The 25,777-nt window shown below is 53.0% G+C and overlaps 2 protein-coding genes across 2 annotated transcripts in view; both read left to right on the top strand.

Moving 5' to 3' along the window:
• LOC105548990 (fibroblast growth factor receptor 1) overlaps nt 1-20,252 on the top strand; it is a 57,000-nt gene extending 36,748 nt beyond the window's left edge. The window contains exons 4-19 of the mRNA XM_011993293.1: nt 2,925-3,191; nt 4,440-4,529; nt 4,781-4,953; nt 6,624-6,747; nt 8,453-8,643; nt 11,209-11,353; nt 13,409-13,605; nt 15,065-15,210; nt 15,444-15,565; nt 16,017-16,127; nt 17,388-17,578; nt 18,535-18,657; nt 18,812-18,882; nt 19,152-19,289; nt 19,426-19,531; nt 19,645-20,252. Of these exons, the coding sequence (XP_011848683.1) occupies nt 2,925-3,191; nt 4,440-4,529; nt 4,781-4,953; nt 6,624-6,747; nt 8,453-8,643; nt 11,209-11,353; nt 13,409-13,605; nt 15,065-15,210; nt 15,444-15,565; nt 16,017-16,127; nt 17,388-17,578; nt 18,535-18,657; nt 18,812-18,882; nt 19,152-19,289; nt 19,426-19,531; nt 19,645-19,821 (2,372 nt within the window). The 3' untranslated portion in view covers nt 19,822-20,252. The remainder of the gene's footprint in view (nt 1-2,924; nt 3,192-4,439; nt 4,530-4,780; nt 4,954-6,623; nt 6,748-8,452; nt 8,644-11,208; nt 11,354-13,408; nt 13,606-15,064; nt 15,211-15,443; nt 15,566-16,016; nt 16,128-17,387; nt 17,579-18,534; nt 18,658-18,811; nt 18,883-19,151; nt 19,290-19,425; nt 19,532-19,644) is intronic.
• On the top strand, nt 20,133-24,820 carry LOC105549145 (fibroblast growth factor receptor 1-like). The gene is made up of 6 exons (XM_011993571.1): nt 20,133-20,177; nt 21,141-21,263; nt 21,418-21,488; nt 21,758-21,895; nt 22,032-22,137; nt 22,251-24,820. The coding sequence occupies exons 1-6, from the start codon at nt 20,133-20,135 to the stop codon at nt 22,425-22,427; spliced, it is 660 nt and encodes a 219-aa protein (XP_011848961.1). The 3' UTR covers nt 22,428-24,820.
• The last annotated feature ends 957 nt before the right edge of the window (nt 24,821-25,777 follow it).

Below are 25,777 nucleotides of genomic sequence, written 5' to 3'. Positions count from 1 at the left end.
GAGAGAGTGGAAGCCGATTGCAGGGAGTCTTGAAGGTGAGGCAGGGATGTGAATTTTATTCAGTACACAGGGTAGATTTTGATCAGAAAAACAATGTCAAGCACATGACGGCTTGGAAGCCGGAGTCTGAGCTGCAGCCCCAGGGAGGCCGTTTAAAAGATCATCCCCGCCGGGTGTGGTGGATCATGCCAGCACTTGGAGAGGCCGAGGCAGGCAGATCACGGGGTCAGGAGTTTTAGACCAGCCTGACCAACGTGGTGAAACCCCATCTCTACTAAAAATACAAAAATTAGCTGGGTGTGTTGGCGCACGCCTGTAATCCCAGCAACTCAGGAGGCTGAGGCAGGAGAATCGCTTGAACCCGGGAGGCGGAGGTTGTAGTGAGCTGAGATCGCACCACTTCACCCCAGCCTGGGCAAAAGAGTGAAACTCCATCTCAAAAAAAAAAAAAAAAATTATCCCAAGATGGTTCTGGGAAAGGGAGAGGATAGAGCATACCTGAGCCACGTTTGGAAGGGAACTGGGGTCTAAGCTTGCATCAGGAGGAAAGCGAGCTGGTTCTTGAGGCTTTTAGAGATCACGTATAGTGGAGTTTTGTTTGCACGTTCTGGTTGGGACCGTCAGGAAGGTACGGATCCAAGCTGGTATCAGCTAGAGCGGGTCTCACCAGGGCCAGTGTTCCTTTGCTACTTTCTCTTGGAGGGAAATAAAAGCCTGGGGGTTCTCTTTGCTACGGTTTTGTCTTTGGGAGCTGCTTTTTTCTCTGGGACCAGGCTGCAATAGGCCTTGGGTTGCCAGAGGGTAAGAATTCAAGTTTACTCTTGACCAACGGGTTGCACAGATCACAAGCTGCAAAATATTTAATCACTGAGGTCATTTGAGGGAAATGAGATTTGATCAATAGGAGTGTCTGCTCTGTTCCTTAAGAGTCGTGTCTAAACTGCTTTTCCCCTACCTTCATTGGGCAAAACCACAGACCATTAAAAATGGAAAGAAGAACTTCTTCTAAGGCCCACAAAAGCTTATTTTTAATCAGTTGTGTGGTCTACTCACCTTTGTGGTGTTCCCCTTGACCGGACTCACAAAAATAAACGTGTGCAAGCCTAGTGGTGTCTGAGCCCTTCTAAAGCAGCACCCTTGTGTCTGACAACTCTTATTTAAGATAAAGCCCATGGGTTAATGCAGGACTGGGCCTGCAGCCTCAGCCCCCGTGAGAGAAACCACTGTCAGTCCCTGTCAGTTGCTGGTCACTTCTGAAGCGCGGGACACCTATTTTCATTTTTAAGGTTTCTAGCGGAAGCCTGCTGAGCACTTCAGAAAGACTCTCTTTCAAGTAAGGGGGAGTGAAAGAGAAAAGGGAGATTAGAAAGGAAGGCAGTGAAGAGCCAGGGTGACTGCACGTGTGATATTTATTGAGCAAGCATTTCCTGGGCGCCAGGCATCATGGTGGACGCTGGGGATTTGAAGGTACCGATGACACATCCCCACACTCAGGTTCAGAAAGAGGACTGCCCTTCAGTGTGACAGGTGCCAGGAAGGGGAGGGCACCTAACCCAGACTCGGAGTCAGCACCGCCCTCGAGGAGAAGTCAACAACTAGGCTGAGACAGAAGAGTGAGTATTGAGAGCTGGACAGAAACAGTCGGGGGCTCTGTGGCCGCTGGGGCAGGCGTGAGCCACAGCAGGGGCTGAGGGAGAGCATGCTCTTTCAGAGCCTTGTGCATCGCATTGGGGAGCGACAGTTGCTCTCCAGAGTCTCTTAGGGTGAACAGATGGTAAGAAAAGTCCTCTCCAAGGCTGTGGGTGGGGTGTGGGTGGTAGGTGAGAGGTGGAAGGTTCCAGGAGTACGTTTGAACATCCTAAAAGGAAATAGAAACTTCATTTCCCCTCGTGAGTGCAGAGGGGTGTGTTCGGGAGATGGGTAACAGCCCAGCATGGTGGACTCAGGTGTGTTTGGGCCACGGGCCTTCTTGAACGCGTGTGGGAAGAGGCACTGGTCAGGGGAGGGACAGGTGCTCTAGGCGGTATCAGATCTTGTGTGAGGTGCGGACACCCCGGTGGGTCCAGCACTCCCACCCAGGGGCAGAGAAGGACGGGGCACTGGGAGGGAGAGTGGATGGTGGGGGGCCTGAGAGGGTGTGCCCAGGCAGAGGGCTGAGGAGAAAGGACCTTTGTGTGTGACAGCTCTTGCTGCCAGAGCAAGTGTGGGTTTTATGGCAGCTGTGGCCTCTGGTTCTAATATAGTCAACAGCTCCAAATCCCCTGCCCTGACACCTGTTAGCGAGAGGTTCCCTGAGCTGACCTCTCTTTGGGCTGCCCCCTCCCAGCATGTGCATCTGACATGTCGGGGGCGAGACCCCCACCCTCGCCGAATCACACACATCCTGGTCAGCCCCTGGTTGACAAATTGCCTTCTCTCGACTTGGACAGGGGCTGCTGGGGTTTTGAGGGGCGGGGTTTGTTCAGCTGTTGCTAGGGAAGGGTGAGGCTGAGCTATCCCAAAAGAAATGGGGTGTTCCTCTGGCAAGTGGGGATCTTGGCAAAGAACTGAGTGTCCGGGGAGGGGGCAACTCCAGACACAAAGAAGTCCTGGGGAGGGCTGACCTTTCCCCTTAGGATGGAGGGAAATGAAATGTGATCTGCTTAATGCTGCTACAGCTGCTTCCTAACTTTGCCTCTTTCTTCCTTTGACTTTTGGAGGAGTGGGGTGGAAAAGAGATGGGGGTTCCCAGGCAGCCAGCTGTTTCCCCACTGACCCATGCTCCAACTCCCACTGCCGCGGCTCAGTAGCCTCCAGTAAGTGATGCCCGGGACGGTGCGGCTCCGTGTGGCCAGCGTAATTCCCTTTGTCTCTCCCTTCCTCCCCTCTCCCTGTCTTCCTCTCTCGCCCCTTGGCCTCCCTTCCCGGCCCCGTGGTGGCTGCAGCCCAGCCCTGGGGAGCCCCTGTGGAAGTGGAGTCCTTCCTGGTCCACCCCGGTGACCTGCTGCAGCTTCGCTGTCGGCTGCGGGACGATGTGCAGAGCATCAACTGGCTGCGGGACGGGGTGCAGCTGGCAGAAAGCAACCGCACCCGCATCACAGGGGAGGAGGTGGAGGTGCAGGACTCCGTGCCCGCGGACTCCGGCCTCTATGCTTGCGTAACCAGCAGCCCCTCGGGCAGCGACACCACCTACTTCTCCGTCAATGTTTCAGGTTGGTAGCCAAGCTGTGTCCTTGCCCCTCCCTAGACCCACCCCCTCCACCCCTCTCTGCCAGTATCAGGGGAAGGTGAACCTCCTTCCCCTCCGTGGTCTGCCCCCACTCTGCTTCAGAAACTGCTGCCCACTAACATTGCTCCCTGCCTGCCGCGTGGCTTGGCTCTCAGAGGGGTGACCAGGTGGGGTGGGCCCCAGGGCCGGAGATCTGGGTCTTCCAGGACACACCTCGGAGGTGATTGCCAGGGCTATTGGGATGTTAAGACCCTGTGATTTTTTTCCACCACAGCTTGCCCAGATCTCCAGGAGGCTAAGTGGTGCTCGGCCAGCTTCCACCCCATCACTCCCTTGCCATTTGGACTTGATACTCGGCTTAGTGATTAGAGCCCCCGAACAGGTGGTGGGATCCCTGCTCTGCTGGAGAGGAACCCAGGTGCACTGCAAGGGAGCTGTGCGAGGGCAGCCAGGGAGCCCTGGAGCTCTGTGAACTTGGGAACCTGCCACTATTAAAATGTGACTTTCACAAAACTAGGAGTTGAGGAAGTGTTGCTGAAATTTTCTTTATGCCATTTTTGCACCTCGGGGTGCGGACTTGGCACCAGATCCCCAAAGGTGATAGGAAGGACTGGAGAAAGATCTGGCATGAACCCTGATGGGTGAGATAACATGTGTATCAAGCCTGTTCTTACAAGAAATAAATACTTACTGGGGAGGGGTGTTGGCAGCTGCCGGGGTGTCAGGTGCCCTATCTGCTCTGGTTAGGGAGAGCAGCCCCCAAAACTTAGTGGACACATGCTAGAAAAATTCTGACTGTGGAGTGTTTAGCCCATCGTTTGGAAATAGCATCTAGCTACAATGTGTCTAGACCTGCCTGGGTTTCCCTGTAGTCAGCCGTCCAAAGAAGAATACACGCTGCCTGGCACCAGCACACCCAGGTGGTACCACAAGTTGAGAGAGAGCCTTTGAATGTAGGACGGAATTAAGTTAAAGAGGAACAGCTGACCCTGATGGAACCACCCAGTGTGAAGGCTTCCAGGCAGTGGGAGCAGTGCTTTGGGGATGGAAGGAAACACGCACAGGAACTGTTCTTAAACAGTTTCCATCCCACCAAGAGATCGTCACTAAGGGAGAAGTGGGACTGGTATCTCCATGGGGAGGGTGTTTGTGTTCATCTGGAACTGCACTAGCCTTGGCGAAATCTAGGGGTCCCTAGGAGGAACCTCAGTGCCCCTTCTTCTTCCCATAGATGCTCTCCCCTCCTCAGAGGATGATGATGATGATGATGACTCCTCTTCAGAGGAGAAAGAGACAGATAACACCAAACCAAACCGTATGCGTGAGACACTGTTTCCTATCTTACTGCCCTTTGGGTCTGGGCGTTGGGTTTAAGAGGGGAGGGGAAGGCTGAAAGGGGAGGAAGAGGGCACATGGGGTCACGATGCCTGTTCTGCTAAGTGCCAGGCACTGCTCACAGGTGTTGGGCAGATGGGCAGGGCACCCCCAGGTCCTGGCCTGGGCCCTGCTCCTGAGCCTGACCAGCTGCTCCTCCCCACCCTGCCTCTCTCTCTCTCGGCTTTCCCCGGGCAGCCGTAGCTCCATATTGGACATCCCCAGAAAAGATGGAAAAGAAATTGCATGCGGTGCCAGCTGCCAAGACAGTGAAGTTCAAATGCCCTTCCAGTGGGACCCCAAACCCCACACTGCGCTGGTTGAAAAATGGCAAAGAATTCAAACCTGACCACAGGATTGGAGGCTACAAGGTACGTGTGTGTGCATGTGAAAGTTGAGTAACGGGAACAGGGGAGGCTGAGCTAGGAATTCCTGATTACACGCTTTTCATTGTTTTAAGTAATACTTTCTACCTATACAGGTTATGTATTAAAATTTTTAAATGCAAAAAAATGCAAATAAAGTTTAAAAATTTCTTCAGTCTTCTTTCTGTGTAATATGGTTTTTACATAGTTAATCACGTCATGTATAATAATTTCCTTGCCTTGTCATTTGTTAACATGAGTGTTTTCATGATATATTTCAAGCATGAATGTTTGAAACATATAAGATTCCATTATTTTTAAATCCCATAATTTGGCTGGGCACAGTGGCTCACACCTGTAATCTTGTCACTCTGAGAGGCCAAGGCGGGCAGATTGCTTGAGCTCAGGAGTTCGAGACCAGCCTGGGCAACATGGTAAAACCTCTCTACTAAAAATACAAAAAATTAGCCATGCGTGGTGGCAGGCTCCTGTAATTCCAGGTACTCGGGAGGCTGAGGCAGGAGAATTGCTTGAACCCGGGAGGCAGAGGTTGCAGTGAACTGAGATCATGTCACTTCACTCCAGCCTGGGTGACAGAGCGAGACTCTGTCTCCAAAAAACAACAAAAAAGTCCCATAATTTAATGAACTATTTTGTGATATTAGGTATTTTCTGGCTTTTCACCATAATAAATAATGTTGCAGTGAATCTCTGTCAGCATTTTTAAGTGTGCTTCCTTAGGACAGAATGTTACAAGTGAAGTTACCAACTTAAAGGGTGTAAGCATTATTTATTTATTTATTTATAGACGGAGTCTTGCTCTGTCGCCCAGGCTGGAGTGCAATGATGCCATCTTGGCTCATTGCAAGCTCCGCCTCCCGGGTTCATGCCATTCTCCTGCCTTAGCCTCCCGAGTATCTGGGATTATATGTGCAGGCCACCATGCCTGGCTGATTTTTGTATTTTCAGTAGAGACGGGGTTTCCCCATGTTGGTCAGGCTGGTCTTGAACTCCTGACCTCAAGTGATCTGTCCTCTGGGCCTCCCAAAGTGCTAGGATTACAGGCATGAGCCACCGCACCCAGCCAGAAACATTTTAAATTAATTCACCATGCACTCACTACATGCAAGACACCATGCTTTAAATGCTACAAGACAGTGTTCCTGCCCATAAAAATTTTCCAGTCTCATCAGAGTCAAATGTCCATGAGTGGCTACCGTAAAAAGCAGACTGTGATCAGTGCCCTGGTAGGCAGAGGAAAGGGTGAGCACGGTTCTGACCAGAGACTGGACTGGAGGAGATGGTTTTTGAAATGAGCTGTCAAGGGCAGCAGGGGCTGGATTCTTAGTATAATAGGGGAGGTGCACAGTTGGGAACATTCCTGGTGTATTTGGAAGTGTTTGCAGAAGGCACATCTGTCCAGATCACGAATGACCTTGAACGTCACAGTGGAGACTTCCAGAGTCTTTACACCCCATCTACCACCTTGCAGAGTGTGAACGGGCTGGTAGTGGGGGCAATCCACGCCTTGTCCTAGCCAACCCTGCAGCCTGGAGCCCTGTGCCACCAGACTCTGATATGGAGGGCAGGTGCCACGGGGTGCCAACATTGTCATGGGGCTTCTGTCTATATTTTCCTTCAGACTCTGAAAGTACCCCTTCGGCATTTCCCCTCAGGTCCGTTATGCCACCTGGAGCATCATAATGGACTCCGTGGTGCCCTCTGACAAGGGCAACTACACCTGCATTGTGGAGAATGAGTATGGCAGCATCAACCACACCTACCAGCTGGATGTCGTGGGTAAGAGGACAGAGGCGGCAGGAGGAATGCATTTAGCGGGAAGAGCTGAGCTTGGAGAACACAGCCGGGGTGTCCAGGTTTCTCAGGGGCAGAGTCAGGATAGCGGTTGGCACTTCTTGGCTTTGTCACCTTGAGCAGGTCACTTCTCCCTTTTGAGTCTCACTTATCTGTAAAATAGAGTTAAGATCAGACAGTAACACATGTCAAAGCTGGTTGTCACTGTGAAATGGAAGGTGGTTTCAGAGTCTGTCCTGAAGGAGATGCTGTTGGAGAGGTGTTAAATGTAGCGCAACAGGAGCTGTCGCTTAATGCCAGCAATGTGCCAGGCTCCTTAAATACCTGCTCTGTAATGCTTGTGGCACACCTGCAAGGTAGGTGGTATTAGTCTAGCTCTGCACAGGAGCACAGGCAGTGAGGCTCAGAGAGGTGAGATACCTTGCTGATGCAGAACTGTACACCTGTGCCAACTTCAGGGCATCACAGGAGACTCTAGGAAGAATGTTGAGCCTCTTGGAGTGATTACCACAGCGTTTTCCTTCTAGGAGTTCTGAAAATCACTCCCTAGAGATTATTGGGTACAGAGTCTCTCAGTCAGTGTTCTTCTTGTGATAATATGGTCTAAAAAGGAGATTGTGGCCAGGCACAGTGGCTTATGAGCTCCAGGTGGCGTAATGGGATTATTCATGCCTGTGATCCCATGACTTTAGGAAGCCAAGGCAGGAGGATTGCTTGAGGCCAGGAGTTTGAGACCAGCCTGGGCAACACAGTGAGATCCTGTCTCTATAAAAAAATTTAGGCCGGGCGCGGTGGCTGAAGCCTGTAATCCCAGCACTTTGGGAGGCCGAGGCGGGTGGATCACGAGGTCAGGAGATCAAGACTATCCTGGCTAACATGGTGAAACCCCGTCTCTACTAAAAATACAAAAAACTAGCCGGGCGTGGTGGCGGGCGCCTGTAGTCTCAGCTACTTGGGAGGCTGAGGCGGGAGAATGGCGTGAACCCGGGAGGCGGAGCTTGCAGTGAGCCGAGATCACGCCACTGCACTCCAGCCTGGGAGACACAGCGAGACTCCGTCTCAAAAAAAAAAAAAAATTTAAAAATTAGCCTAGTGCAGTGGCATGTACTTGTAGTCCCAACGGAGTAACTGAGGCTACTGAGGTGGGATGATCACTTGAGCCCAGGAGTTCCAAGCTGCAGTGAGCTATGAAGACACCCTTGTGCTCCAGCATGGGTGACAAAGTGAGACCCTGCCTCTAAAAAAAGTAAAAAGGAGATTCTGATCCAAGAGGTTGGGGTAAGATCTGAGATCCCGCATTTCTAACAAGCTCCTAAAGGATGCTGGTAGCACTGCAGGTGGACCACACTTTGAACAGCAGGAGTCTAAGTGACTCTGGTTTTACTTAAGGAGGAGCAGGTTATGCTGAGGTCTGGGGGTGCAACTGAGTTAGAAGGTTCTCCATTAAAGCATGAGCGATTTACTGTGACTATAAATATGACCGCCTTGGGAAGGAGGATCCTGATGGCTTAGGGCCTGAAGAGATGGTGTCCCTTTCCCCTGCTCTGTTTTGAGAGGCCTGGGCTCAGCAGAAGTGCTGGGAGGTTTACAACCCATCACTGGGAAAGCCAAGTGGGACGCAGGCGAGCCCACCCTTCTTTAGCCCTGGCAAGGTCCCCATGACAAGCGCCTCCTCTCCCCTCTTCCACAGAGCGGTCCCCTCACCGGCCCATCCTGCAAGCAGGGTTGCCTGCCAACAAGACGGTGGCCCTGGGTAGCAACGTGGAGTTCATGTGTAAGGTGTACAGTGACCCACAGCCGCATATCCAGTGGCTAAAGCACATCGAGGTGAACGGGAGCAAGACTGGTCCAGACAACCTGCCTTATGTCCAGATCTTGAAGGTAATCACGGCACCAGTCTTCGTGGGCCAGTCTGCTGAGAAGGAGACCAGTGTCTCGGGGGCTCAAGTTCCTGTGGGCAGGCTCAGTGCCCCCGAATGGAATCATTCCTCACCCTTCAGGCACACACACTCCATCTCGGTAGGGATCTAGCCACATCCCCCAGGACTAGTGACAGAGGTCACAAAGTGGAGGTGAGCTGGGAACAGAGGGCTGCAGGAATGGGTGATGCTGGTCTGTTATAATTTTTGAGAGCAACGTCACTGGGGCTTTGGGGTCAGCTACGCGAGGAAGGCATTTGGACCCCTGCCTTTTCATTGCCCGAAACCAGAGCCTTTCCGACAAGCATTTCCCAGTCTTAGCCCTGCGTCCTGAGTTACATACAATCTTTCTGGCAAATGGGGTGCACGATAAGAGCATCTTTTATGAAGAGTTGGAAAAACAGATGCCACCTATAAATTCTAAGCCATATGAGGAGTAATGAATGGCATTTTCTTCCTTTTTCCTCTCACTCCCAGACATTCATTGTCCCTGAATGCTCCATTAATCCAGGGAAGGTAATTGCCTAAATCTCCAGTGGATCTCGCAACAGGAAGGAACCAGAAGCTGGGAAAGTTGTTTACCTCTTTGTCCCAGAGTTAGACCTCATCCTCCCCTGGCTTGGCTGTCTCAGAGATATACTGGCCCTCCCTTCTCTTCTCTTTGCTACTGGTGCTAAAACTGCTCTGTAGGTCATTGGCCACTGTCCCCACTCACAACCCCTGCTCCAGTCCTAGAGGGAGTGGGTTAAACACAAATAGAACATTCCATTTGAAGCAGTGATTTTTTTTTTTTTTTTTTTAAATCAAATGCTTTGGACTTTTGAAGTCCACTTGTTCTGTCCTTCTAAAAGGGAAAGAAGGCCGGGCACAGTGGCTCATGCCTGTAATCCCACCACTTTAGATCACTTGAGGTCAGGAGTTTGAGACCAGCCTGGCCAACATGGTGAAACCCCATCTCTACTAAAAATACAAAAATTAGCCTTGTGTAGTGGTTGGCACCTGTAGTCCCAGCTACTCAGGAGGCTGAGGCAAGAGAACTGCTTGAACCCAGGAGGCGGAGGTTGCAGTGAGCTGGTATCACGCCACTGTACTCCAGCCTGCGTGACAGAGTGAGAGAGACACTGTCTCAAAAAAAAAAAAAAAAAAAAATCTAAAAGGGAAAGATAATAAATCTCACTTAACATCTCCCTTCGCTCCCTGGGCCTGCCTGAAAGTTACACGGGAGCAACATGCGTGGCCACGTCTCAGCGTTTGCCCAACTGACTGGTGTGTCGTTGGTTTGTTCCAGCATTCGGGGATTAATAGCTCGGATGCGGAGGTGCTGACCCTGTTCAATGTGACAGAGGCCCAGAGCGGGGAGTATGTGTGTAAGGTTTCCAATTATATTGGTGAAGCTAACCAGTCTGCGTGGCTCACTGTCACCAGACCTGTGGCAAAAGGTAATGGGGAGATGGATGGGATCCTGTGCTGGGGATTTGATGTAGGCCCCAAGCTGCTGGGGCAGGCGGAGAAGCCAGTACCGGACTGTCCTTGCCACCCTACTGTATTTCTAGTGCCCAGAGCCATGGAAAAATACCCGGCCTGGGAGGCTGGTTTGGTTTGGTATTGTGTTGGTGTCTGCGGGCTCCCTCTCTGCCTTCTGTGTGTTCCTTGGCTGTGTGTGGATCCATGCGAGGACTCACGGGGACACGGTCTTGCTGTGTTACAAATAGTACTTCAGACTGAAGGTGTGAGTGAGTGGTGGTTAAGAGAAGGGGCCATAGGCCAGACACGGTGGCTCATGCCTGTAATCCTAGCACTTTGGGAGGCTGAGGTGGGAGGATCGCTTGAAGCCAGGAGTTTGAGACCAGCCTGGGCAACATAGCAAGACCCCATCTCTACAAATTAAATAAATTAGCCAAGTATGGTGGTGTGTGCCTGTAGTCCCAGCTAGTCTGAAGGCTGAGGCAGGAGGATTGCCTGAGCTCAGAAGGTCGAGGCTGCAGTGAGCTACATTTATGCCGCTGCACCCCAGCCTGGGTTGACAGAATGTGACCCCATCTCTTAAAAAAGAGAGAAGGGGTTAGGCGTTCCCTTGCATACTCGCATCTGCTGGCTGTGTATGCACACATGCGCGCGAGTGTGTGTGTGTGCGCATGTGTGTGTCTGCAGCCCCCGCCATCCCTCCTGTGTTCACCTTCTGGCTATCTTTACCTGAAACCAAACAGCCCCTGCCCGCCGGCCCCATTTCTCCATGCCGCTCACCGCCCGCATGCTCGGATGGGCCAGTGGCTGCCAGCGTCTGGTGAAGGGTCGTAACCAGCCGTCATCTTCTCAGGTCTGCCGGAGTTCCTCCCTAAGGGTCTCACCCTCTTCCTCTAACAGGTTTTGCTGCCTGGTGGTTTTCGTTTGTTCCTTGTTGCAAAGAAGATGCGGGGGAGCGTTTCTTCCTCTGGTCCCCCTTCTCTCTGTTTCCTTCCCTTGCTCTGCGTCTCTTAGAGGTCTCATGTCCTATGCTTGTCCATTTTGCTTCCATTGTCTCTTCTAGACTGCTGGAGTTAATACCACCGACAAAGAGATGGAGGTGCTTCACTTAAGAAATGTCTCCTTTGAGGACGCAGGGGAGTATACGTGCTTGGCGGGTAACTCTATCGGACTCTCCCATCACTCTGCATGGTTGACCGTTCTGGAAGGTACACACTGTAACTTCTCCTCTCGATGTCCTGCCCTTGCCACGGGCACGGGGGGAGCATGCATTTCCGGGCTCGGGGAGACACAGAGGCAGGAGAGCTGGAAGAATGGGCTCCTGCCTGCCTGGTGCCACATCCTGCCCCAGCTTTCAGAGCTGAATCCTCTCGGCTCAGAGAAGAGCTTCCCTAGTTTTGCAGGCGCACGGAGGCCTCCCACCCATACACCTGCCTCTGCTCTCCCCCTGGCCATTGCAATGCATGCCCGGAATCTGGGTTTACCCTGCAGCCGGACTCCTCCAGGGCAGGCTCCTTCCGTCCTTGGGTCCAGCAGCCTCCCCAGTCCGCTGGGCACTGAGTGTCTGAAAAGTCTCAGATAGGGCCCTACGCCTCTTCTCCTTTCTCAGGTGCTCAGCCCAGGGGTGGGGCTTGCTGCTTGCAAAGGGCAGTCCACCCTTTCTGTACTACCATCCTCTTGCCTTTGGAGAAAGAGGTCAGCCTGGACAGGTGAACTGAGCTGCCTTCAGAAAGGCCTGTCTCAGGCAGCCGCAGCAGGCTTCATGACGCCCATGTATCCTCTTTGGCTGCTGCCGTCTCTCCTCTCCCAAGAGGGGAAGTCTGTGTGTTGAGCCAGGGAGGAAGGAGCCTGCAGCCTGCTCAGGGTGGTGGCTGGTGACCGCGGGGCCAGGGCTTGCTGCTGTCTCTCGGAATGTCCTGCATGTGGGTCTGGCTGTTCCTGCTGGCACTGCCCTCTCCTCTCTCCCCTCCTTTCCCACTCTGCCCTACTTGCCTGTCAGGGTCTACGGATGCCCGTAGTGGAGGCAGAAAAGCGTTCTGTTTTTATCATTGTCCCTGTCTTGGTCCTGTCCGTGCTCCCCATGTGCTCCCAATCAATTGTCTTCGTTCCTCAACATCAGGGAAAGAAAAAACAGCAACACTTCTCCCTGTTATCAGCTCTGCTGTCTCCTTGTCAGACCTTGGGACGTTCTCCTCTGGGCTCAGTCTGGGGTCGTGCCTCATGCCTCTCTGGGGAGGTTCCCAGGGGTGCCGCCTCCATGGCTGGCTGCTGGGTTTTAAAGGGGAAGGTTGGGAGGAGGCCTGTGGAAGGAGGAGGGTGTTCATACCCGTGGGGCAAAGCGTGTTCCGTGAAACCAGTGCTGCACGTGCTGGGATGAAAGCCTCCCAGCCTTCCGTGCTGAAGGGAAAGGTGGACCGAACTGGCTTAGCTGCTGTGGCTATGGGGGGGAGGGGCGGTGAATCCTAATCGGAAGGTAGGAGAAGAGAATAACAAAGTGCAACCCCGCCCCCTGCCGCCGCATTTCCTTAAGTTTTAGGAGTTGGGACCTATAAGTAGAATTTGTAAGAACTACCAGAAAAGTTTATTTTTGGAAATTAAGTCAGCTTTGCCTGTGGTTTGGCTAGGAGTAAATATTTACCTGTGTGCCCCGACAGAGGTGACACAGACCCAAAGTGGGACATTGAGCAGGGCACAGGCTGGTTCCCCTCCTGTCCTCTGTCCTCATTCTGTGAGTGCCACCATCACCAGGTACTGTAGCCTGCAGAAATAAACGAGGCACCAACCCTGCCTTCAGGGACCCTGTGGCTTCTTAGGGACAGAGGACTCAGAAACACCTCTGTCCCTGCATGTTAAGTGCACGCACACAGTGCTGAGGCTTTGCAGAGAAGGGCCATGGCTCCCAAAGGAGACCAAGAAAGGCACACAGAAGTGACTTCTCAGTTGGCCCTTACAGGGTCCCTGGGTGCCTGTACCTCTCCAGTCCAGTTGAGCGAGGAGGCTCAGGAGTTAATGAGGATGTAGCACGATGGTTCTAGGCCATCCCTCTTCCATGGCTCGAGTCCATTGAAGGCAGCCTCCAAGATCAGGGGGTTGTCTGATCCTCGTCGTGCCACAATTCCGGTCCTAGCTAGAACCTGCCGTAGTTCTTCTCCTCCCTAAAAGTTCCCAGGACACAGGAGATAAGTGTTGTTTTTCTAATGGAGCGGGACCTCGCATCGACGGGGCCCTCCGAGCCTGCTAATACCCTCTTCGCACTGACTCAGCTCTGGAAGAGAGGCCGACGGTGATGACCTCGCCCCTGTACCTGGAGATCATCATCTATTGCACAGGGGCCTTCCTCATCTCCTGCATGGTAGGGTCGGTCATCGTCTACAAGATGAAGAGTGGCACCAAGAAGAGCGACTTCCACAGCCAGATGGCTGTGCACAAGCTGGCCAAGAGCATCCCTCTGCGCAGACAGGTAACAGAAAGTAGATGGGGGATTTGCACACTCAGCACCACCTCTCTCTCTGGGCCTCTAATGCCCTGCCCTCTCCCATTGTCCCTAATCTACAACTTTGGGCCTTGTTTTCTGGCTTCTGGGCAAGGCACAGTGGAATGTCATGAACTAAGTGTTCCAGAGTCTGTTTCAAGCTAGCGTAGCCCCTGAATTTCCTGCACCCTCCATATCCCACTGCAAGTCCTCCGGACCCCTGGGACATGGATTGGGAGGAAGTCCTATTTGGACGGAATGTGCAGCTGATAACATGAATTTGAACTGTCCCCAAGGGCTGCTTAGAAGTGCAGAGATGCAGGGTAGAGAAGAGGACTGTCTGTATTAGTCCATTTTCACGCTGCTGATAAAGACATACCCAAGACTGGGCAATTTACAAAAGAAAGAGGTTTAATGGACTCACAGTTCCACGTGGCCCGGGAGGCCTCACAATCGCAGAAGGCAAAAGGCACATCTCACATGGGGGCAGACAAGAGAAGAGAGCTTGTATAGGGAAACTCCCCTTTATAAAACTATCAGATCAGCTGGGTGTGGTGGCTCACGCCTGTAATCCCAGCACTTTGGGAGACTGAGGCGGGTGGATCACAAGGTCAGGAGATCGAGACCATCCTGGCTAACACCGTGAAACCCCATCTCTATTTAAAATGCAAAAAAATTAGCTGGGCGTCGTGGCTAGCGCCTGTAGTCCCAGGTACTCGAGAGGCTGAGGCAGGAGAATGGCATGAACCCAGCAGCAGAGCTTGCAGTGAGCCAAGATCGCACCACTGCACTCCAGCCTGGGCGACAGAGCGAGACTCCGTCTAAAAAAAAAACAAACAAAAAACCATCAGATCTCGTGAGATTTACTCACTATCACAAGAACAGCACGGGGAAGACCTGCCCCCATGAGTCAGTGACCTCCTACCAGGTCCCTCCCATAACACGTGGGAATTCAAGATGAGATTTGGGTGGGGACACAGCCAAACCATTATCAGCCATACCATACCCTTGTCCCCTGTATGCCCACCCTTCTGCATGGGAGGGTGTGTGCAAGAGTGGCCGTTTCCTCAGAAGCCTGTGCTCATTCTGGAAGGTGCTTTGGGAGTTAGGAATCCATAAACTAAGGCAAAGTAGTTGCAAAGAGTCAGGAGAACAGAGTTGTTACTGCGATGATCAGTTATAAAATGTCAAGCTGGAAGAGGTGCATTTGGTCTGCTTAATTTAAAGGTGAGTGAAGTCTAGAAAGGCCAGCTCATGGCAGAAATAGGTCAGTCCTAGAAGTTGGGCCTCCTGGCCTGCCATGGTCTTTGAAACACTCTGTGTTGGGGAAGGAACATCAGATACACAGACACGTGTCTGCCATTGTTGGGAAGCCCTGACTAGGAATTGAAAGGAGTCACCCCTGACCCCACTCCTTGCTCTAGGGTGACCCCACTCTTCCTTGCAGGTGTCTGCTGACTCCAGTGCGTCCATGAACTCTGGGGTTCTTCTGGTTCGGCCATCACGGCTCTCCTCCAGTGGGACTCCCATGCTAGCAGGGGTCTCCGAGTATGAGCTTCCTGAAGACCCTCGCTGGGAGCTGCCTCGGGACAAGTAATAATACTTTAACTCCCAACTTTTTGAAGGCATTCCTTGCTTGCTATTCTAGTGGTGGAAGGTGCATATACTAACACCTTCTGGGCGGTGAGGGTTCATGAAATGCCTGCAGAAACATTGCCACTTTCTGCTTGCAGTTGGGTGAAATACAGAGAGGTGGAGATGGGGTGCCTCTCAAGGTTTGAACTTCACCAGCCCCAACTTATGCCACTCTCTGTTTTCCCTGAAAGACTGGTCTTAGGCAAACCCCTGGGAGAGGGCTGCTTTGGGCAGGTGGTGTTGGCAGAGGCCATCGGGTTGGACAAGGACAAACCCAACCGTGTGACCAAAGTGGCTGTGAAGATGTTGAAGTGTAAGTGATGCTTCTGTCCTTGCAAAGAAAATCTTGTCCCGTTCCAAGCAAGCAGCAGGCCTCGGCCCCAGCAGAACAGCTTCTCTGGTGCCTTTGCTGCCCACAACTGCTCCCCTGCCTGCTTGGGGTTACCTGGGAGTGGAGGGGGTGTTCTGCACCCTGAGATTGTTCTGTGACCTCACTCTGTTCCTTGGTATCAACCTGGGCTGTGGTCAGGTGTTTATCCTGGATCCATCGCTTGCAGGCTTTCCTCACCACATCCCTGCCCACTCACTACCACCTATTGCAACAACGACTCCCATTAGACGGAAGAGAAAATAAGTTTGGATGGAAGTGGGGAGGAGAGAGTCAAGTCCCAGGGAAAAGCAGCCCCTCGACACATACCCCACTCCCTTAGCCTTTATCCTGCCCTCCCTTCCCAAGTAAATGAGTCTCAACATGTTCTTTAAAGCGGACGCAACAGAGAAAGACTTGTCAGACCTGATCTCAGAAATGGAGATGATGAAGATGATTGGGAAGCATAAGAATATCATCAACCTGCTGGGGGCCTGCACGCAGGACGGTGGGTACCGGCCAGACTGGCCTTCCCTGCCCAGCCGGCAGAAGATCTGAGCTGCGGTATCAGTCCCAAGGCCTCTCTCAGCCACAGTTAGGGAAGGGGGTTAAGAGAGGCCACACTAGCAGAGGTTAAAATGTGTTATTTCGGGGTCTGGACTCCGCTCATTGGTGTTCATTCAAGAATACAGATACCTAGATTCACACACATGGTGTGTTAACAGAGGCAGCTGAGTAATTATGGGCTAAGAGCGCTCAGGCTGGGTGCAGTGGCTCATACCTGTAACCCCAGCACTTTGGGAGGCCAAAGCAGGTGGATCACTTGAGATCAGGTGTTCGAGACCAGTCTGGCCAAAGTGGTGAAACCCCGTCTCTCCTAAAAATATGAAAATTAGCCAGGCCTGGTTGTGCATGCCTATGATACCAGCTACTCAGGAGGCTGAGGCACAAGAACTTGCTGGAACCCGGGAGGTGGAGGTTGCAGTGAGCCGAGATCATGCCATTGCACTCAAGCTTGGGAGACACTCCCTCTGTCTCAAAAATAAAATAAATAGGCCAGGCACAGTGGCTCACACCTGTAATCCTAGCACTTTGGGAGGCTGAGGCAGGTGGATCACTTGAGGGAGGTCTGGAGTTCGAGACCAGTCTGGCCAACAGGTGAAACCCTGTCTCTACTGAAAATACAAAAAGTAGCTAGGCGCGGTGGCACATGCCTGTAATTCCAGCTACTCGGGAGGCTGAGGCAGGAGAATTGTTTGAATCCGGGAGGCGGAGGTTGCCGTGAGCGGAGGTTGTTGTGAGCCGAGATCACGCCATTGCACTCCAGCCTGGGCAACAAGAGCAAAACTCCATCCCAAAACAAAAAACAAAAAAAAAAGCCAGGCGTTGTGGTGCATGCCTGTAATCCCAGCTACTTGGGAGGCTGAGGCAGGAGAATCGCTTGAACCCAGAAGGCGGAGGTTGCAGTGAGCCAAAAATTGCACCACTACACTCCAGCCTGGGCAACAGCGAGACTCCATCTCAACATAAATAGACAGACAAACTGGGGCTCTTACCCCAATGTTGCTTGAGAATTTTCTGGACTATGCAGGGAATAATTATTTCTCTGATTTTCTTTGGGTAGTAGAATGGATTTCCCAGGTCCCCTAAGAGGAGGCAGGAGAGGGGAGGTGGCCAGGGTGTGCTGCTGGGGATGGGGTTTCTTTGAGGTGAAGCCAAACCTGCTCACCTGCTGCTGGCCCCGTGGCCTCTTCTCCTGTGCCCGCAGGTCCCTTGTATGTCATCGTGGAGTATGCCTCCAAGGGCAACCTGCGGGAGTACCTGCAGGCCCGGAGGCCCCCGGGGCTGGAATACTGCTACAACCCCAGCCACAACCCAGAGGAGCAGCTCTCCTCCAAGGACCTGGTGTCCTGCGCCTATCAGGTGGCCCGAGGCATGGAGTATCTGGCCTCCAAGAAGGTGTGGAACCTGAAGGCTCCCCTGGGTAATGCCAGGGTGGGAACAGAGTCCCCCCAGTCCTCCAGCCTGTGACTTGTCATCTTGTGGTAGCATAGTAGATGCACTGAGCACTGGCCATGTGTACCCTGTGTGTTGTCTTAGGCTCTCTGGGAACCGCAGAGTCAGGAGAACCCATGTAGCCAGGTGACCTTGGGGTCAGACTGATAGAAGGTCAGATGTGTGCACTGCCACTTTCTGCGTAGCCTCAGGCAGCTACTTAGCATCTTAAAATTCTTCGAATACAAAATAAGAATAATATCAGCTGGGTGCAGTGGCCAAGGTGGGAGGATTGCTTGAGCTCAGGAGTTTGAGATGAGGTTAGGCAACATAGTGAGACCCCGTCTTTAAAAAAAAAAAAATTAGCTGGGTATGGTAGTGCGTGCCAGTAGTCCAAGCTACTCGGGAGGCTGAGATGGGAGGCTAGCATGAGCCCAGGAGTTTGAGGCTGCACTGAGCCATGATCACACCACTGCACCCCAGCCTGGGCGACAGAGCAAGGGCCTGTCTCAAAAGAAAATAAGGTATAACAATACCTGTTGTAGAATTGTTATGAGGATAAAATGAAACTGTGAGTGTTGAGTGCAGTGTTTGGTGTGTAAGGGCTGGCTTGGTTTGAGCCCAGCCACATGTGGACTTGCAGTGCTGGGAGGCAGGACCTGGGAGCACGCACCCCTGCAGACCCAGCAGAGGCATAAGGGGCCAGCATTTGGGGAGGGAAGGGAGGAGCGCTTGCTGTGATGAGAAGCCTGATGCTGGCAGAGAGTATTAGAGGAGGGAAAGCAGAGGTTCAGGGGCAGAGCAGTGTGGCAGAAGTCCTATGACACAAGTCGGCCAGTTTGCATGGGTGGCAGCCCCCCCACAGAGCCTTCCAGCTCCCTCACCTCCCCGCTTCCCACTCTCCCTTCCTCCGTCCTCAGTGCATACACCGAGACCTGGCCGCCAGGAATGTCCTGGTGACAGAGGACAATGTGATGAAGATAGCAGACTTTGGCCTCGCACGGGACATTCACCACATCGACTACTATAAAAAGACAACCAACGTGAGTGCCAACAGGGCTGCCCTATGCTGGTGGTTTCATCTGAGAAGCTAGGAGTGGGGTGGGCTCAGAACCCCCCTCCCCCCCCGGTCCCTTCCCACCTGTGCTCTCACAGCCCTGCCTGGGGCCACCTCAACCTCCCCTGTGCTGCTTTCAGGGTCGACTGCCTGTGAAGTGGATGGCGCCCGAGGCATTGTTTGACCGGATCTACACCCACCAGAGTGATGTGTGAGTTTGTAACAGCAATTGCCAGGGAGGTGTGGGATAGAGAGCTGCTAGCACTGCAGAGTCCTGCATTCTCCCTGGACTGAGGAGTCCTCCTTCCACCCCAGAGAGGAAAACAAAACATTGTCTGTGGTCATTTCCTCTGCTCCAGATACTGAAAGGCTGATCTGTTCTCCACTCTGTCTCCTGGCACTGCCCTGGGTGGAGGATTTGTGCTGGAGGAAGGGAGGCGGAGAAGCTCTAACACCCCGTGGCTCTCCGCTTATTTGCAGGTGGTCTTTCGGGGTGCTCCTGTGGGAGATCTTCACTCTGGGCGGCTCCCCATACCCTGGTGTGCCTGTGGAGGAGCTTTTCAAGCTGCTGAAGGAGGGTCACCGCATGGACAAGCCCAGTAACTGCACCAACGAGCTGTAAGCCCGAGGAGATGTCGGAGGCCCTGAGCCAGGCCCTGGGGCAAAAGTGGGCTTGAGGGGCAGGGGGCTACATGAGAGGGTGTCCATCTCCAGTAGGCGGCCCTTCCTCCCTGACCTTACGGTCCTGCTGCAGGTACATGATGATGCGGGACTGCTGGCATGCAGTGCCCTCACAGAGACCCACCTTCAAGCAGCTGGTGGAAGACCTGGACCGCATCGTGGCCTTGACCTCCAACCAGGTAAGGCTGCCCATGCCAGAGCCAGAGCTCAGGCTGTCCCCACTGCGTGCATGCACCTCCCTGAGGAGGGAGGAGGGGCCCGGCCCATCACTGCTTCCTCTCGCCCATCACAGGAGTACCTGGACCTGTCCATGCCCCTGGACCAGTACTCCCCGAGCTTTCCCGACACCCGGAGCTCTACATGCTCCTCAGGGGAGGATTCCGTCTTCTCTCATGAGCCGCTGCCCGAGGAGCCCTGCCTGCCCCGACACCCAGCCCAGCTTGCCAATGGCGGACTCAAACGCCGCTGACTGCCACCCACACGCCCTCCCCAGACTCTACCGTCAGCTGTAACCCTCACCCACAGCCCCTGTCAGGCCCACTGCCTGTCCGTCCCTGTCCCCTTTCCTGCTGGCAGGAGCCCGCTGCCTACCGGGGGCCTTCCTGTGTGGCCTGCCTTCACCCCGCTCAGCTCACCTCTTCCTCCGCCTCCTCTCCACCTGTTGGTGAGAGGTGCAAAGAGGCAGATCCTTGCTGCCGGCCACTTCATCCCCTCCCAGATGTTGGACCAAGACCCCTCCCTGCCACCAGGCACTGCCTGGAGGGCGGGGAGTGGGAGCCGATGAACAGGCATGCAAGTGAGAGCTTCCTGAGCTTTCTCGTGTCGGTTTGGTCTGTTTCGCCTTCACCCGTAATCCCCTTGCACTCTGGTGGCAACAGAGTCCCCCCAGTCCTCCAGCCTGTGACTTGTCATCTTGTGGTAGCATAGTAGATGCACTGAGCACTGGCCATGTGTACCCTGTGTGTTGTCTTAGGCTCTCTGGGAACCGCAGAGTCAGGAGAACCCATGTAGCCAGGTGACCTTGGGGTCAGACTGATAGAAGGTCAGATGTGTGCACTGCCACTTTCTGCGTAGCCTCAGGCAGCTACTTAGCATCTTAAAATTCTTCGAATACAAAATAAGAATAATATCAGCTGGGTGCAGTGGCCAAGGTGGGAGGATTGCTTGAGCTCAGGAGTTTGAGATGAGGTTAGGCAACATAGTGAGACCCCGTCTTTAAAAAAAAAAAAATTAGCTGGGTATGGTAGTGCGTGCCAGTAGTCCAAGCTACTCGGGAGGCTGAGATGGGAGGCTAGCATGAGCCCAGGAGTTTGAGGCTGCACTGAGCCATGATCACACCACTGCACCCCAGCCTGGGCGACAGAGCAAGGGCCTGTCTCAAAAGAAAATAAGGTATAACAATACCTGTTGTAGAATTGTTATGAGGATAAAATGAAACTGTGAGTGTTGAGTGCAGTGTTTGGTGTGTAAGGGCTGGCTTGGTTTGAGCCCAGCCACATGTGGACTTGCAGTGCTGGGAGGCAGGACCTGGGAGCACGCACCCCTGCAGACCCAGCAGAGGCATAAGGGGCCAGCATTTGGGGAGGGAAGGGAGGAGCGCTTGCTGTGATGAGAAGCCTGATGCTGGCAGAGAGTATTAGAGGAGGGAAAGCAGAGGTTCGGGGGCAGAGCAGTGTGGCAGAAGTCCTATGACACAAGTCGGCCAGTTTGCATGGGTGGCAGCCCCCCCACAGAGCCTTCCAGCTCCCTCACCTCCCCGCTTCCCACTCTCCCTTCCTCCGTCCTCAGTGCATACACCGAGACCTGGCCGCCAGGAATGTCCTGGTGACAGAGGACAATGTGATGAAGATAGCAGACTTTGGCCTCGCACGGGACATTCACCACATCGACTACTATAAAAAGACAACCAACGTGAGTGCCAACAGGGCTGCCCTATGCTGGTGGTTTCATCTGAGAAGCTAGGAGTGGGGTGGGCTCAGAACCCCCCTCCCCCCCCGGTCCCTTCCCACCTGTGCTCTCACAGCCCTGCCTGGGGCCACCTCAACCTCCCCTGTGCTGCTTTCAGGGTCGACTGCCTGTGAAGTGGATGGCGCCCGAGGCATTGTTTGACCGGATCTACACCCACCAGAGTGATGTGTGAGTTTGTAACAGCAATTGCCAGGGAGGTGTGGGATAGAGAGCTGCTAGCACTGCAGAGTCCTGCATTCTCCCTGGACTGAGGAGTCCTCCTTCCACCCCAGAGAGGAAAACAAAACATTGTCTGTGGTCATTTCCTCTGCTCCAGATACTGAAAGGCTGATCTGTTCTCCACTCTGTCTCCTGGCACTGCCCTGGGTGGAGGATTTGTGCTGGAGGAAGGGAGGCGGAGAAGCTCTAACACCCCGTGGCTCTCCGCTTATTTGCAGGTGGTCTTTCGGGGTGCTCCTGTGGGAGATCTTCACTCTGGGCGGCTCCCCATACCCTGGTGTGCCTGTGGAGGAGCTTTTCAAGCTGCTGAAGGAGGGTCACCGCATGGACAAGCCCAGTAACTGCACCAACGAGCTGTAAGCCCGAGGAGATGTCGGAGGCCCTGAGCCAGGCCCTGGGGCAAAAGTGGGCTTGAGGGGCAGGGGGCTACATGAGAGGGTGTCCATCTCCAGTAGGCGGCCCTTCCTCCCTGACCTTACGGTCCTGCTGCAGGTACATGATGATGCGGGACTGCTGGCATGCAGTGCCCTCACAGAGACCCACCTTCAAGCAGCTGGTGGAAGACCTGGACCGCATCGTGGCCTTGACCTCCAACCAGGTAAGGCTGCCCATGCCAGAGCCAGAGCTCAGGCTGTCCCCACTGCGTGCATGCACCTCCCTGAGTAGGGAGGAGGGGCCCGGCCCATCACTGCTTCCTCTCGCCCATCACAGGAGTACCTGGACCTGTCCATGCCCCTGGACCAGTACTCCCCGAGCTTTCCCGACACCCGGAGCTCTACATGCTCCTCAGGGGAGGATTCCGTCTTCTCTCATGAGCCGCTGCCCGAGGAGCCCTGCCTGCCCCGACACCCAGCCCAGCTTGCCAATGGCGGACTCAAACGCCGCTGACTGCCACCCACACGCCCTCCCCAGACTCTACCGTCAGCTGTAACCCTCACCCACAGCCCCTGTCAGGCCCACTCACTGCCTGTCCGTCCCTGTCCCCTTTCCTGCTGGCAGGAGCCCGCTGCCTACCGGGGGCCTTCCTGTGTGGCCTGCCTTCACCCCGCTCAGCTCACCTCTTCCTCCGCCTCCTCTCCACCTGTTGGTGAGAGGTGCAAAGAGGCAGATCCTTGCTGCCGGCCACTTCATCCCCTCCCAGATGTTGGACCAAGACCCCTCCCTGCCACCAGGCACTGCCTGGAGGGCGGGGAGTGGGAGCCGATGAACAGGCATGCAAGTGAGAGCTTCCTGAGCTTTCTCGTGTCGGTTTGGTCTGTTTCGCCTTCACCCGTAATCCCCTTGCACTCTGGTGGCAGGTGCCTTGTCCTCAGGGCTACAGCAGTAGGGAGGTCAGTGCTTCGAGCCTCGATCGAAGGTGACCTCTGCTCCAGATGGGTGGTGCCAGTGGCTTACTAATTCCAATACTAGTTTGCTTTGCTCACCAAATGCCTGGTACCAGAGGATGGTGAGGTGAAGGCCAGGTTGGGGGCAGTGTTGTGGCCCTGGGGCCCAGCCCCGAACTGGGGGCTCTGTACATAGCTATGAAGAAAACACAAAGTGTATAAATCTGAGTATATATTTACATGTCTTTTTAAAAGGGTCGTTACCAGAGATTTACCCATCGGGTAAGATGCTCCTGGTGGCTGGGAGGCATCAGTTGCTATATATTAAAAACAAAGAAAAAAGAAAAAAAAGGAAAATGTTTTTAAAAAGGTCATATATTTTTTGCTACTTTTGCTGTTTTATTTTTTTAAATTATGTTCTAAACCTATTTTCAGTTTAGGTCCCTCAATAAAAATTGCTGCTGCTTCATTTTCTATGGGCTGTGTGAAAAGGGTGGGAATGTCCACTGGAAAGAAGAGACACCCACGGGCCCTGGGGCTAGGTCTGTCCCGAGGGCACTGCACGCTCCTGGCGCAGGTTCCTTGTAACCTCTTCTTCCTAGGTCCTGCACCCAGACCTCACGACGCACCTCCTGCCTCTCCGCTACTTTTGGAAAGTCAGAAAAAGAAGATGTCTGCGTCGAGGGCAGGAACCCCATCCATGCACTAGACACGCTGGGCGGAGAGTCAAGGCCCAGCAGCCAACCACCATGGATGGTTTCCTCCAAGGAAACCGGTGGGGTTGGGCTGGGGAGGGGCCACCTACCTAGGAATAGCCACCAGGTAGAGCTAAAGTGATTAAGAGGTAGCCAAGGGCACAGTTGCTCACACCTGTAATCCCAGCACTTTGGGACGCCGAGGTGGGCAGATCACTTAAGGGCAGGAGTTCGAGACCATCCCGGCCAACTTAGTGAAACCGCATCTCTACTAAAAATATAAAAATTATCCAGGCATGGTGGCACGCGCCTGTAATCCCAGCTCCACAGGAGGCTGAGGTAGGAGAATCCCTTGAACCTGGGAGGCGGAGGTTGCAGTGAGCCGAGATTGTGCACTCCAGCCTGGGCGACAGAGAAAACAGAAAGGAAAGCAAATCATGAAGGTCTGCAGAAACTGAAACCCAGACATGTGTCTGCCCCCATCTGTGTGGGCGTGGTTTTGCCGGTGCTTGTAAGTGCAGGAGAACATGTCACCTGAGGCTAGTTCTGCATTCAGGTCCCTGGCATGGTTTCTTGTTGGTATTCCTCCCCAGATCGTCCTTCCTGTATCCTTGTGACCAGACTGTATTTATTGGGACTGTCGCAGATCTTGGCTTCTTACAGTTCTTCCTGTCCAAACTCCACCCTACCCCTCAGGAAGGGGGGAAAATTCTCCGAATGCTTTTGTTTTTTTGGCTGCTTGGAATTTACTTCTGCCACCTGCTGGTCATCACTGTCCTCACCAGGCGGATTCTGGCTCCCCGGTACCTCATGGCTCAAACTACCACTCCTCAGTCGCTATATTAAAGCTTACATTTTGCTGGATTACTGCTAAATACAAAAGAAAGTTCAGTATGTTTTCATTTCTGTAGGGAAAATGGGATTGCTGCTTTAAATTTCTGAGCTAGGATTTTTTTTGGCAGCTACAGTATTGGTCACTATTGTAAAATTATCTTTGTTTCTCTCTGTAAATACGCACCTGCTAACATTACAATTTGTATTTATGTTTAAAGAAGGCATTTGGTGAAGAGCTGGGAAAGGAATTTTTAGCTCTTAAAAGCATTTGCTTTGAGACCACACAGGAGTGTCTTTCCTTGTAAAACAGTGATAATATTCTGCTTTGGCCCTACCTTGAAGCAATGTTGTGTGAAGGGATGAAGACTCTAAAAGGCTTCATAAGCCTTTGGGAGAGGTGCTAGAAAAATATATGGCACTATCATAATTACAGTGATGTCCTTGCTGTTACTACTCAAATCACCCACGAATTTCCCCAAAGACTGCACTAGCTGTCACATAAAAGAGAGTGAAATTGACCTGAGAGAAAATGAAATGGCCATTTTACGTAGAGGACCAGATTGGGTCTCCTGAGGAAAGGAATCCAGTTTATCTAATGAAGATGTTGTGCCATCAAGGCACTGAGTCTGTCTGGTTTCCTGAGGGTTAAAAGATTAGGGCTGGAATCACCACAGCAGTAATCAATACTGCCTTTCCGTCTTTTCTAATTGCCATAGGCTGAAGATCATCGGTCCCTTGGCCCTGCTAATGTAATGTATTGATCTCAGGTAAGTAAGATTGAACATCAGATGAGGGAGGAAATCTGTCTCAATGTTAATGAGGTTGCTGTGCTTATTAGCTACCACTGGGTGGAGCCAGCGAGCTGAAGTTTCAGTTGGCATTAGGTGAACCACCAGTCCAACTACTACCTGCTAGTATGTGTTGGTGGTGAGTGGGAACTCTTTAGCCTAGATTTGGCATTACGGAAAAATTGATTGGACAGCACTGATATGGCTTGTTTTGGAATGATTTAAGTATAGAATTAGACATGACACAAGTGCAAGGCCATAAGTGTTAGTGGCCACCACCTCTGTATTGTAGCAGAATTCTATGTGAGACACAGGCCACATCTAGCATCACTGCAGTTGGGTTTTAGAGAATGCCTAAAGTGGCTGGGCATGGTGGCTCACGCCTGTAATCCCAGCACTTTGGGAGGCTGAGGCAGGCGGATCACCTGAGGTCAGGAGTTCCAGACCAGCCTGGCCAACATGGTGAAATCCCATCTCTACAAAAATACAAAAATTAGCCAGGTGTGGTGGTGCATGCCTTTAATCCCAGCTACTCCAGAGGCTGAGGCAGGAGAGTTGCTTGAACCCAGGAGGCGGACGTTGCAGTGAGCTAAGAT

Source organism: Mandrillus leucophaeus, unplaced genomic scaffold (genome assembly GCF_000951045.1).
Source record: "Mandrillus leucophaeus isolate KB7577 unplaced genomic scaffold, Mleu.le_1.0 Scaffold111, whole genome shotgun sequence".
Taxonomy (NCBI): Eukaryota; Metazoa; Chordata; class Mammalia; order Primates; family Cercopithecidae; genus Mandrillus; species Mandrillus leucophaeus.
The sequence above is the reverse complement of the archived record's forward strand: the minus strand, read 5'-3'. Positions and strand labels throughout refer to the sequence as shown.

Bases quoted from the DNA above. Each gene is read 5' to 3' on its own strand.
- LOC105549145 (XM_011993571.1), top strand. From the start codon at position 20,133: ATGAACAGGCATGCAAGTGAGAGCTTCCTGAGCTTTCTCGTGTCG. The intron at 20,178-21,140 runs GTTTGGTCTGTT...CTCCGTCCTCAG, and splicing joins TCCTGAGCTTTCTCGTGTCG to TGCATACACCGAGACCTGGC. The intron at 21,896-22,031 runs GTAAGCCCGAGG...GTCCTGCTGCAG, and splicing joins AGTAACTGCACCAACGAGCT to GTACATGATGATGCGGGACT.